The 14167-nt window shown below is 41.9% G+C and overlaps 1 protein-coding gene across 7 annotated transcripts in view; it reads left to right on the top strand.

Moving 5' to 3' along the window:
• The window catches only part of LOC129855444 (ecotropic viral integration site 5 protein homolog), a 100971-nt gene that overhangs the window by 58076 nt on the left and 28728 nt on the right, over positions 1-14167 (top strand). For all 7 annotated transcript variants that reach the window (XM_055923106.1, XM_055923107.1, XM_055923105.1 and 4 more), the window contains 4 exons: positions 6092-6232; positions 6385-6543; positions 8767-8913; positions 9641-9736. In XM_055923106.1, the coding sequence (XP_055779081.1) occupies positions 6092-6232; positions 6385-6543; positions 8767-8913; positions 9641-9736 (543 nt within the window). The remainder of the gene's footprint in view (positions 1-6091; positions 6233-6384; positions 6544-8766; positions 8914-9640; positions 9737-14167) is intronic.

The raw sequence follows: 14167 nt of genomic DNA, 5'->3' as shown, positions 1-14167 counted from the left end.
AATGTCTAAAACTGTTGGCTATTACACCATTATTTATCGCTCGCATATGAGGCATGAAAAATGAGCGAATGGACTTGAAAACATGCGGTAGGTGTATAGCCTACGTTCTAAAATGTGATGTGGTTCAACAAGAACATTGACATTTGGCCGAGGCAGAGATACGTGGCCGACAGGAGACGCGCGACGACAGCTGTGAAGGCATTAATTCTGGTCTAATGAAAATCGGCAAATGTCATGACACTTTTGGGGTTTTTTTTGTGTAAAATATGTCTCCTTCCATTCACCACTGTTTGGAGGCAGGAAATAAGTTGCGAGTGGATGAACGTGCGCGGGTAGCCTAGTAAAGTCGCCCTTTTGAAGTGATTGACAATTAGATTAAAACATCATGACTGGTTGTGTTTATGCCACGATAAAAGGTCATACATTTTAAAAGTTAAATGACAAATCTTTATGGCCCACAGATATGCTATTGAGTTAATAGGGATTCTAAATATAATTCTATGATTAGGCCCCAAGGCCGGCCTGCCCATTAGGCAGGATTAGAAAGCTGCCTAGAGCGGCAGTTCGACGAGGGCGCCATTTTCTGAGCTAAAGATGCACCTCCAACAACACATTACATTATTCTGCCTCAAAACAATAACTTCTCTCACCCAGTGGCATGAGGGCTATTTAAGTGAGCGCTGATGCTGCCCCATGATAAGTAGTGCCCACTTGGCCAAAGGCAGGGGCTCAAAATATTTAGCTTATCCATGCCCAGCGTGCCTTGTCAGGGTGATGTTGGAGAGACTAACGCTCCCTAAAATGTATTTAATATAGACTAAATTATGTAGCCTACGTGTGTTGTTTTTTGTAGCTCATAGACTGGAGACCAAATGTATTACAATGTCACAGGACACTTTTTCAATCATGAACTTATTAATGAGGAGAGCGTGCAGGAGAAAGTAAACTAAAAAGGCAAGTGGGCGGCATAATGAAACAGGTGGACAGCAAATGGTTCCCAATTCATTTCAACAACATTCCTCCATATTAATTCGACTTCACTAACAACAAGGGCTTTGTTGGAGCCTATTTCTTCCTATTCAATAAAATAAGAGTTAGGCCTACCTGTTTGACAGAAACAATCATGCTATCCATAGATTTGTCATTAATCCAAATCCTCCAATACTGGCACCATGCGCTCCTTAAATACACTACATGACCAAAGGTATGCGGACACCTGCTCGTCAAACATATCATTCCAAAATCATGGCATTAATATGAAGTTGGTCCCCCCTTTTGCTTCTATAACAGCCTCCACTCTTCTGGGAAGGCATCCACTAGATGTTGGAACATTGCTGCGGCCAGGGACTTGCTTCCATTTAGCCACAACATAATTAGTGAGGTCTGTCACTGATGTTGGGCGATTAGGCCTGGCTCGCTGTCCGCGTTCCGATTCATATCAAAGGTGTTCGGTGGGGTTGAGGTTAGCGCTCTGTGCAGGCCAGTCAAGTTCTTCCACACGGATCTCGACAAATTATTTCTCTATGGACCTTGCTTTGTGCACGGGGTCATTGTCATGCTGAAACAGGAAAGGGCCTTCCCCAAATTGTTGCCACAAAGTTTGAAGCACAGATTTCCCTTCATTGGAACTAAGGGACCTAGCCCGAACCATTAAAAACAGCCATCAACCATTGTTTCTCCTCCACCAAACTTTGCAGTTGGCACTATGCATTGGGGCAGGTAGTGTTCTCCTGGCATCCGCAAAACCCAGATTTGTCCATCGGATTGCCAGATGGTGAACTGTGATTCATCACTCCAGAGAACGCGTTTCACTGTTCCAGAGTCGTGGAGGCGAGCTTTACAACGCTCCAGCTAACACTTGGCATTGCACATGGTGATCTTAGGCTTGTGTGTGTCTGCTCGACCATGGAAACCCAATTCATGAAGCTCCTGACAAACAGTTCTTGTGCTGACGTTCCTTCGAGGCAGTTTGGAACTCGGTAGTGAGTGTTGCAACTGAGGACAAACGATTTTTACGCACTTCAGCACTCGGAGGTCCTGCCCTGGCGTGGTTAAATTTGGTCTGCGGTTGTGAGGCAGGTTGGACATACTACCAAATTCTCTAAAACAATGTTTGAGTCAGTTTATGGTAGACAAATTAAAATTATATTCTGGTGGATATTCCTGCAGTTAGCATCCCAAATGCATGCTCCCTCAAAACTTGAGACATCTGTGGCATAGTTGTGTGACAAAACTGCACATTTTAGAGTGGCCTTTCATTGTCCCCTGCACAAGGTGCACCTGTGTAATGCGTATGCTGTTTAATCAGCTTTTTGATATGCCACACCTGTCAGGTGGATTCATTATCTTGGCAAAGGAGAAATGCTCACTAACAGGGATGTAAACAAATGTGTGCAGAACATTTGAGAAGTAAGCTTTTTGTGAGTATGGGACATTTCTGGGATCTTTTATTTTCACCTCATGAAACATGGGACCAACACTTACTATATCATGTTTTTTTTTTACCCAGTAAATTGTTGAGCAATTAGGAAATAAATATGTGGTGAAGTCTTGTATAGCTTTTCTTATTTTGAGGTAAAAAATGAGTAGTCTTTTGTACTGTAGTTGGCAATATTCATCTCCAGGTGACTTGTAAATTATTTGTAGAGACTAAATTTTTCAGACTTTCTGGAGGTTTATTGTCTGAAATTGATCTAATATAGAATTCAAGCTATCTAAAAACACAAAATTTGCCCTGATGGGATATACAATGAAATCAATGTGTATTTTCACCATGTAAGGTATAATTAAACATTAGAAAATGGCCTTCTTGGTCCATGTGCTGGGATATAAGGGAAAATTGTGTATTCTTCTTTATCATGATGCCTAGACCTCTGCTGTTATTACAGTAGGCTGCAGCATAGGCCTCTCCAACCCAGCTCCTCTTTAAATAATACATTTCTCCTTTTTTGAAATGTAACTCTTGCAGGAAAATGACATTTAAGTGTTCAAGAACCATATGTTTTTTCCCATCATAGAGCCTGCGCACAGTCCATGTAATAAGTAGGATTAATTTGGCTTTGGCTTGTATCAAATTTAAAATCAAAGTTAACCTTGTCTGTTCCGTCTATTATTGAAGAATCAGATAAAACATTTTAGCAGGCGCTATGCCTTTTTAGGGCTTTTAAGCTCCCTCTCCTCTTCTTATGTACCAACAGTCTGTAGATTGTTATTGCACATACATTGGAGAAAGATTGCAACTTAAGTATTGTGGTCAGTTTGCATTACCTAGTAAATTAAAATATAGTGGCTGGTGGGGGTCTACATGGGGAGAGTGGGTCCACCTAGAGACTGGAGTGAGTTGCCCACACACACACCTCAGAGAAATGTTTGATGCCCTCCCAGTCACCTCGTTCCAATCCCTTGGATAGAGCCACCAATAACCACCATTGTGCTTTAGCTATAATGACAACAAGGAATAATGACTTGACATCCTCTCTTAATCTGTCCCGAACTCTTACAGGTTTACAGGTCACAAAAATAAATACAATTACATTGTAGTATAGTTAAATCGTAGCTAGAAAGGTATCCTATTTCCTCGTCTTCCGGTAAGGGCAATATTCAAATTGTTCTAACGTTACTCGTTCTGTGTTCTTGCTGGTCCAATTAATTTTCTAAAGTTTGCAACTTTTCCAAAATGCTAATTTTGTTATCTTCGTTAATGCGCATGCCTTGTTTGTGCGTTTCTGACACGATAGCCGCTACTTTCTTTTCGAGCGAATCCACTTTTGTAATGAGATTGTTGCAGTTAATTTGTTTTGTTGTGCATTGAGAGCATTTAACTTCTTATGGCTGGGGGCAGTATTGAGTAGCTTGGATGAATAAGGTGCCCAGAGTAAACTGCCTGCTACTCAGGCCCAGAAGCTAAGATATGCATATTATTGGTATATTTTGATAGAAAACAATCTGAAGTTTCTAAAACTGTGTGAATGATGTCTGTGAGTATAACAGAACTCATATGGCAGGCAAAACCTTAGATAAAATCAAACCAGGAAGTGGGAAATCTGAGGTTTGTAGGTTTGCCTATCCAATATACAGTGTCTATGGGGTCATATTGCACTTCCTAAGGCTTCCACTAGATGTCAACAGTCTTTAGAACCTTGTTTGATGCTTCTACTGTGAAGGATGAGGGAATGAGAGTTGATTGAGTCAGGGGTCTGGCAGAGTGCCACAAGCTCACTCAGGTGCGCCCCCGTGAGAGGTAGCTGCGTTCCTTTTCCTTTCTAAAGACAAAGGAATTCTCCGGTTGAAACATTATTGAAGATTTATGTTAAAAACATCCTAAAGATTGATTCTATACATCGTTTGACATGTTTCTACGAACTGTAATGGATTTTTTTTTACTTTTCGTCTGGCCTGCGGGTCATGAATTTGAATTTTTGACCTAAACGCGCGAACAAAAGGGAGGTGTTTGGACATAAATTATGGACTTTATCGAACAAAACAAACATTTATTTTGGAACTGGGATTCCTGGGAGTGCATTCTGATGAAGATCATCAAAGGTAAGTGAATATTTATAATGCTATTTCAGACTTCTGTTGACTCCACAACATTGCGGGTACCTGTATGGCTTGTTTTTGTGTCTGAGTGCCGTACTCAGATTATTGCATGGTGTGCTTTTTCCGTTAATTAAAAAAAAAATCTGACACAGCGGTTGCATTAAGGAGAAGTTTATCTAAAGTTCCATGTGAAACACTTATCTTTATTAATGTTTATTATGAGTATTTCTGTAAATTGATGTGGCTCTCTGCAAATTCACCGGATGTTTTGCAGGCAAAACATTACTGAACATAACGCGCCAATGTAAACTAAGATATTTGGATATAAATCTGAACTTTATCGAACAAACCTTACATGTATTGTGTAACATGAAGTCCTATGAGTGTCATCTGATGAAGATCATCAAAGGTTAGTGATTAATTTTATCTCTATATCAGCTTTTTGTGACTCCTCTCTTGGGCTGGAAAAATGGCTGTGTTTTTCTGTGACTAGGTACTGACCTAACATAATCAGATGGTGTGCTTTCGTCGTAAAGGCCTTTTGAAATCGGATACTGTGGTGGGATTAACAAGAAGTTGATCTTTAAAATGGTGTAAAATATTTGTATGTTTGAGGAATTTTAATTATGAGATTTCTGTTGTTTGAATTTGGCGCCCTGCACTTTCACTGGTTGTTGTCAAGTCGATCCCGTTAACTTCTTACGGCTGAGATCCCGTTTTTAAGCTACGTTTCCCTGGATAGCCTTGAACTGTTTATTACTGTCGTTTGCGTCTCCAAGTTGCTCGTCGTCTTTTCCTCTGGGGGAAGCCATGGCTTGTTGAATTCATATCGCCGCACCGCTTTACATCTGACTGGTTCGCTGTTGTACAAAACCGATCACTCACACTCCCAGTTGCCTGGGAATAAGTTGATTTATCGGTTTTAGAGGCTTAATATTCACCCCCTATGCGTCCTATCGGTACACGCCTCTCCTGCCAGCGTGATTGAAATTTAAAGTCTTTGTTCCCGCTTTAGTAGAGACTGCATTCACAGTGAACGCTGCTTATGTCGACATAATTGGAAATTACTTTGCTATTTTTTTTATCGCGAATCTAACGTTTCTGTTTCGTGTTTTTATTTTTGCCATGGAAAAGATATTGCGATACTGGTATCGCCACAGCCCTACAAGGAACATTGTTTTTTGGGGACTTTCAAACATGCAACAATAGCCACGAAGCAATATTATGGAACATGCAACTACTGTAATGAAGCAGCCAATGTGAAGGGACATCTGCCAAAATGCAATTAGCGGAAATACTGTTCTAAAACACTGTTCTAAAACACTGTTCTAAAAAGCGCACCTGGTGCAAGTGATTTCATGTGACAGAGATGAAAATCTGAATAGAATCTACATAATATTTTTCTTTCTGTAAATTCCACAACATTGCGCCCTGCTGAACACATCCCTGGTATTTTACTGTCCCTATCCAGCATACTCCACACCCTGAATTTGGGTCTTCGCAGTCATTGTTTTGGTTGTGACTGTTTGTATGTTTCTGGCTCTCTCCTCAGAGGAACACGTCTCTGCCAGATGACACCAACGTAGTGCGGTTGCAGGAGGAGCTGATAGCAGTGAAGCTGAGAGAGGCTGAGGCTGTGACTGGGCAGAAGGAGCTCAGACAACAGGTCAGAGACCTGGAGGAGCACTGGCAGGTAAGGAACAGCTAAATATAGTATAATATAGTATAATTTTATATGAGGGAAGCTTAGGCTGTGACTGGACTGAAGGAGCTCAGTTGGTAAGAGTCGTGTGTAGAGTCCGATCATCTTTGGTTGATTGCGTGCGTCTCCACCTGCTCTTACAGCGTCACCTGGCGCGTACGGCGGGCCGCTGGAAGGACAGCCCTAAGAAGAACGCTATGTCTGAGCTGCAGGACGAGCTAATGAGTGTCAGACTACGGGAGGCGGAGGCCCAGGCAGAGCTCAGAGAGTCACGACAGAGGATGATGGAGCTGGAGACACAGGTCAGAGGGCACACACACAGCTAAGCCTTTGTAGAAATATTAGTAGTCTACCTGTATCTTGACATGCGTGTATGTGCCCTGTTTACATGTATATCCGTCTATCACACCTACACTGACACACTTTGCGCGCACACACACAAACATCCACACAGTGCATTCGGAAAGTATTCCAACCCCTTGACTTTTTACACATTATATTAGATTACATCCTTATTCTAATATTGATTAAATTGTTTTTTTCTTATCAATCTACACACAAAACCCCATAATGACAAAAGAGGGTTTTAGACATTTTTGCAAATGTATAAATAAATAAATGATATCATATTTAAATAAGTATTCAAACCCTTTACTCAGTACTTTGTTGAAGCACCTTTGGCGGTGATTGCAGCCTCAAGTCTTCTTGGGTGTAACGAAACAAGCTTGGCACACCTGTATTTGAGGAGTTTATTCCATTCTTCTCTACACAGCTATTTTCCGGTCTCTCCAGGGATGTTCGATTGGGTTCAAGTCTGGGCTCTGGCTGAGACACTCAAGGACTTTGAGACTTGTCCCGAAGCCACTCCTGCATTGTCTTGGCTGTGTGCTTAGGGTTATTGTGTTGGAAGGTGAACCTTCGCCCCAGTCTGAGGTCCTGAGTGCTCTGGAGCAGGTTTTCATCAAGGATCTCTCTGTACTTTGTTCCATTCATCTTTCCCTGCCGCTAAAACAGCATGATGCTGCCACCACCGTGCTTCACAGTAGGGATGGTGCCAGGCTTCCCCAGACGTGAAGCTTGGCATTCAGGCCAAAGAGTTCATTCTTGGTTTCATCAGACCAGAGAATCTTGTTTTTCGTGGTCTGGGAGTCCTTTAAGTGCCTTTTTGAAAACTCTCATGTGCTTTTTACTGAGGAGTGGCTTCCGTCTGGCCACTCTACCATAAAGGCCTGATTGGTGGAGTGCTGCAGATATGGTTATTGTTCTGGAAGGTTTTCCCATCTCAACAGAGGAGCTCTGTTAGAGTGACAATCGGGTTCTTGGTCACCTCCCTGACCAAGGCCCTTGCTCAGTTTGGCCCGGCGACCAACTCTAGGAAGGGTCTTGGTGGTTCCAAACTACTTCCATTTAAGAATGATGGAGGCCACTGTGTTCTTGGGGACCTTCAATGCTGCATAAATGTTTTGGTACCCTTCACCAGATCTGTGCCTCGACACAATTCTGTCTCTGAGCTCTACGGACAATTCCTTCAACCTCATGGCTTGGTCTTTGCTCTGACATGCACTGTCAACTGTGGGAACTTCTATAGACTGGTATTTGCCTTTCCAAATCATGTCTAATCAATTGAATTTACCCTAGGTGGACTCCAATCAAGTTGTAGAAACATCTCAAGGATGATCAATAGAAACAGGATGCACCTGAGCTCAATTTCGAGTCTCATAGCAAAGGGTCTGAATACTTATGTAAATAAGGTATTTCTGTGTTTCTTTTATACCGTTGCAACAAAACCTTTTTTCGCTTTGTCATTATGGGGTGTTGTGTGTAGATTGAGGAACATGTTTTATTTAATCAATTTTAGAATAAGACTGTAACCTAATACAATGTGGAAAAAGTCAAGGGGTCCGAATACTTTCTGAATGCACTGTACATACACTCACCCACCACTAATGCTACTGCCATACTGTTATTATTATTGTTACTTTTATTTATCCTGCTACCAGTCAATTTCTCCTAATCCCTGCCTGCATGTACATATCTACCTCAATACTCCAGTGTCCCTGCACATTGTAAATGTGGTATTGGCACTGACCCTGTATATAACTTCCTTTCTTATTTCTGTTTTATTAGTCATACTTGTTTATATTGAATACTGCACTATTGGGTAGTGCTTGCAAGTTAAGCGTTTCACTGTACTTGTTCATGTGACAAACAAAACTTGAATTTGAGGGTATTCAAATGGCCCCTTTTATTGCATTATCAAATCGCTAGGGGGCAGCAGAAGTACATATTTTTAACTTTCAAAGTATCCGTAGCTCCAGATGTACTGGTGTAAGGCGGTAATGTATTCCAAGTTTAAAAGGGCAGACAATTTTAAGTTACTACTTTCAATTGTAGTAGGCGAATAATGATTCAAGATATAGAAATTGTTTAAAATGGGTGGCTTCTTGTGATATAGCAGCGGGGTTGTGTAGTGCATGAACTGCCCCCTCCCAAAATGTACCTTCCATATCCATCCCCGCCTGCAGAACCAGATCCATGGCAACCAGCTGCGTCGGGCGGAGCAGGAGGGCCGGGGCTTTCAGGAGCGTGTGACTGTGCTGACCTCCCAGAACAAGAGCCTGTACGTTCAGCTGCAGGAGATCAAACGCAAACAGGCGGAGATTGAGTGCAAGGTAAGAAAGTTTGCTGTTGGGATGACTAGAACGGGCTGGTGAGGTGGCTTTTTTCATTGATACCCTATTCACACTACTGGGCCGAATAGAGCTGAGCCAACTGAACTGTGCTGGCCTGGTTATGCTGCATAATGCATCCACCGTAGAATCTGAAACCATGCCAGAAAGGACAATGTGAATATTTCTCAATCACTGGTTTGATAAGTTGTCAAAAATCATTATTTTATCTGATCTGTTGCCTCCTGTTAAGATCAGGTCTTCAGGTTCTGAGCAGGGAAGCAGTTTGTTTTGCTTTTGACTTTTTGACATCTTCAGATAACATTTCTGTGCTTGTGTGTGTGTGTGTGTGTGTGTGTGTGTGTGTGTGTGTGTGTGTGTGTGTGTGTGTGTGTGTGTGTGTGTGTGTGTGTGTGTGTGTGTGTGTGTGTGTGTGTGTGTGTGTGTGTGTGTGTGTGTGTGTGTGTGTGTTAAACTGCCCTCTGCAGCTCAGCAACACCCCTTTTCTCTCTGGGATTTCCTCAGGAACCATACTAAACTGTAATAAATAAAATGCTTCCCAGGGGCAATGGCTGTTAACATGTCTTTGGTAACACTAGAAAGATTACTTCAGCAGAGGTAATAGGCTAACTGACGTAAATGCAATAGGCTATCTTTTCTACAATGAAGTCTACAATGCGAGTTAACATTTCACGTTCGGTGACACTCTGTGTTTATTTCTTTGTTTCAGAACAAGAAGGAGGTGATGGCGGTGAGGCTGAGAGAGGCTGACAACATCGCTGCCATGGCCGAGCTGCAGCAACAAATCTCTGAACTGGAGATACAGGTACAGTACTTTACCCCGGCCCCTCTCCGAGCAACACAAGCCTGGCTAGTCATTTTAGCCTAGTCATGGACTAAAGAGAACTTTTAATCTCTATTGAAAGTACTTCATAGCAAGTTTATTATAGTAAACAAAAACTGAAACGAAAACTAATTATGGGAAAAAAACATTATAGTAAACTGAAATAAAATTATTAACAAACCTGTTTGAAAAGCGAAAACTATCCTGAATATATTATCTTTGACCCCAAAACGAACTAAAATAAAATACAAACCATCATGAATTATGTTCATTCAACTTCTGTGGTTATCAAGCTTTATTGGGGGGTTTTCAAGCTTCTCAATCTGGCGGGTAAATGCGGCCAAGAGATGGCGATGTTTCAAAAAGGCTTTGTTTGTGAATCACGAGCTATCAATAGCCGAAGGCGGGCGCTAAGTAGCTAATTTGATTCTTCTTACATGGACTACTGAAGTTAAAAAACATTGGGTTGGTGTAAACGTGCAAGAATTCCATTCCACAATATTTTTTGCACCAGTCTCGACACTTCCTTTTAAAGGGGGGTTTAACTTCCTGATTTGGCCTCGCTTTAATTTCTCCTCATTAGGAAATGCGACTGAGAACGAGATTTGGGTTTTTGAGGCATGCTTTGATGTTGGTGTGTGTTTGTTTGAACGTGGGAAACATTTTGTACTTTCACTCTGCCAAAACAGTACACAGTTAGTCACTCACCCTTCTCGATAACTTGAAACATTCTAACCAGGTCTTGTGTCTGGAAGTAGCCTAGACTAGCCAGCAAGCTAGCTAGCCAACTTCTTTCGTATATTAGCTTCAGCCGGCGGTGACAAAATTGGTTTGACTTTGGATAGCCTATCTGTGGGGCTAGTTAGGGACCGTCAATAAATGACACAATGTAAATGGGACTCATTTTTTTATTTAACTTTTATTTAACTAGGCAAGAACAAATTCTTATTTACAGTGACTGCCTACCAAGAGGCAACAGGCCTCCTGTGGGGACAGGGGCTGGGATAACAAAATTAATATGTGGGACAAAACACGCATCACTACAAAAAGAGATCTAAGACAACACATGGTAGCAACACATGACAGCAACACAACATGGTAGGAGCACAAACAACGTTGTTAGGCACAGACAACAGCATGAGGGGCAAAACGGCAGAGGCCACAATGCATCACGTGAAGCAGCCGCAAGTGTCAGTGAGTCCATGATTGAATCTTTGAACGTAGAGATGGAGATAAAACTGTCCAGTTGTTTTTTGCAGCTCGTTCCAGTCACTAGCTGCAGCGTACTGAAAAGAGGAGCGACTTAGGAATGCGTGTGCTTTGGGGACCTTTAACTGAATGTGACTGGCAGAACAGGTGTTTTATGTGAAGGATGAGGGCTGCAGTAGGTATCTCAGATAGGGGGAGTGAGGCCTAAGAGGGTTTTATAAATAAGAGTCAACAAGAGGGTCTTAAACCGGGAATACGGAGATGGCCCGTTCACAGAAGAGTCTATAGAGTGCGGGCATGTGACCTATAAGGAGCATTGGTGGCAAATCTGATGGTCGAATTGTAAAGAGCATCTAGCCGCTCGAGAACACCCTTACCTGCAGATATATCAATTACGTCTCTGTAATCTAGCATGGGTAGGATGATCTTCTGAATCAGTGTTAGTTTAGAAGCTGGGGTAAAAGAGGAGCTATTACGAAAGAGGAAACCAAGTCTAGATTTAACCTTAGCCTGCAGCTTGGATATGTGCTGACGCATCAAGAAATCCAGTCAATTGATTGACAAGTTTTTCCTAACACTTTGGATTAACAGGACAGGTTAGAAATTGGCCTATAACAGTTTGGACCAGCTTGTGCTCCCCTTTAAATAACGGACGCACCGTGGCTGTCTTTCCAGAGAGGACGGGCTCTGCGATGATGGGGTCTGTAACCTTAAAGAAGAAAGGATCTAAACCATCCGACCCAGTTGTTTCTTTTAGGGTCAAGTTTATTAAGGAGCTCCTTTAGCACCTCAGACTCAGTGATTGCCTGCAGGGAGAAGATTTGTAGCGGAGCAGGGGGGAAAGAGGGAGGAGCATCAGGGCTAATTGCATTAGAAGGGCTGGGATAGGATGTGTTGGATGGGCAAGGAGGTGTGGCTGTGTCCAATTAGGAATCCTGACTTAATGAAGTGGTGATTTAAAGAGATCAGTCAGACGCTCCTTGTCAGTAACAACCACATCATCAACACTAAGGGACATGGGCATCTGTTAGGTGGAAGGTTTATTCTGCAGGTCTTTCACCATTTTCCAGAACTTCTTGGGGGTAGACCCACAGAGAGAACTGCTCCTAAAAGTAACTAACTTTGGCCTTCCAGATAGCCTAAGTGCACTTATTTCTAATTTGCCTGAACGACAGCCTGAGAATTTGTGTGCCGAGCCTTTTGCCAAATGGGGTTCTTGAGGTGTAGTAACTCTGCCAGATTACAGTCGAACCTGGGGCTAAACTTGTTTTTTTATTCTAATTTTCTTTATGGGGGTGCGCTTGTTAACAATACCACTGAAAATATCAAAAAAGAAGGTCCAAGCATCTTCGACAGAGAGAATCAAGCTGATTCTATACCAATTTACAGAGGCCTGATCAACAAAGTTTTTCAGCAATCATCTATGGCAAATCAGTACAGGTTGTTTAACTGATCTACCATTACGAACACAAGCTGTAAAACAGTCATCACTAAGATCATTACAGAAAACACCAGACTGGTACCTATCAAGAGTATTTGTGAGGATAACATCAAGGAGAGTAGCCTTTTCTGGGTGTTTGGAGTCATACCTTGTGTGATTGGTAATAATCTGAGATTTAGGTAGTCCCGTTGTTTTAAGACTTGGTGTGGTGGTTTAAGCATGTCCCAGATTAGGTCACCTATTATGACAAATTCAGATTTAATGTAAAGGGCCAGAAGAGAGCTTAGGCCAGGTAGGTTACAGGCAACAGAGATATTTGAAAGCTTAATGCTTAAAACCACCTAATCAAATTGTTTGAGCACTGAAGGTGATCCTTGGTAAAGATTGCCACTCCACCACTTTTGGAAGATCCGTCTTGCCGAAAAAGGTTATAACCAGAAAGGTTAACATCAGTGTTCAGAACACTCTTTCTCAGTAATGACCAACACATCTGGGTTGGACCTGTGAACCCACACTTTTAATTGATAAATTGTAGGTAATAAGCTTCTAGTGTTAATGTGCAGAAAACCCAGGCTTTTACGAGAGCAGAAATCATCAGAGCACAAGTCATAATTGGGGCAAGCAACAGTAGACGTGACAGGGTGTACATGAACATTGCCGGATATTGTCAGCAGTAATACAATCAGGGCACGGCGGAGGACAGGGGGAGCTTTGTAGTGTTGCTTTTTTTGGCATTTGAATGTGTATCATATGGCAACAAGATCATATTGTACAGCAGTTTCATCAGGTAACATGAATTCAAAGCTAGGAGAAGCTTGGGAGAAGCTTTTGTCGGGAGGCTGAGTAGGAGGAGAGGCGTTCAACCTTACCAGACAGGCGCGTTGTTGAGCAGATAAAACGTCCGAAATGAAAAAGCTGAACGAGGAAACAATGGCAGATGACAAAACCAAGAAGCTGGTAAAAATGCTAAATTCCAAAGCCATATCAAACAGCGAAAAAGTAAACGCTGCATATGTACCAGCAGCATCCTTACCCAGCAGCCATTTTACAGCAAACAGGAACATGCTAAACTGTGAGGATTATGTGGAGTCATTTCCGTCTCGTTACACATTTTTTAGTTGTCTCATTAAATGCTTTCAATATTTGTATATGAATTTCAACAATTTAAAGTTCGTTTTTTAAGTTGTTGAAATGTGGTGGAGCTACTGACGTTTTTAAAATATTGTCCCATATGCATTGTGTTATTTACTGATGGTCCCTAACAAGCCCCATAGGGATATCGAATGTCAAACCAAATTGAGACCATGGGCATTACGATCGGGTTGCATGCAAATGCGGTCCAAATTGATTATTACTTATTACCAGCTGTGGGCAGAATTGAACCCAACCCAAGGACATATCATTTTTTCCCCTAAATATCTCGCAAATCTCTGTTTTGGACGAGACTATGTCCAAGATTATATTATTTACATTTGTGTCTACTTTACACTAGAATAAATGTTTCTGACTCATTGATACCACATAGACCATTTTCAAAAGGAGAAGTTGCTTATTACATACAGTTTTTCTTTAAATCCAAGTTGCATTGAGGTTGACCTTACCTTAACTTGTGAGAACCATATAGCCATAGAGTTCTCATTTCAACAGTTTACCACAGCGGGGCAAACGTGTAGAACTGTCCTGATGCTCTGTCTAACCATTCAATATGACCGTGTGCAAACCCTCAGAAATATCACTTTCAGAGCACCCCAAAATTATTTTAC

Source organism: Salvelinus fontinalis, chromosome 5 (assembly GCF_029448725.1).
Source record: "Salvelinus fontinalis isolate EN_2023a chromosome 5, ASM2944872v1, whole genome shotgun sequence".
NCBI classification, from domain to species: domain Eukaryota; kingdom Metazoa; phylum Chordata; class Actinopteri; order Salmoniformes; family Salmonidae; genus Salvelinus; species Salvelinus fontinalis.
Note: the sequence above shows the minus strand (reverse complement) of the source record. Positions and strands in the feature narration are given on the sequence as shown.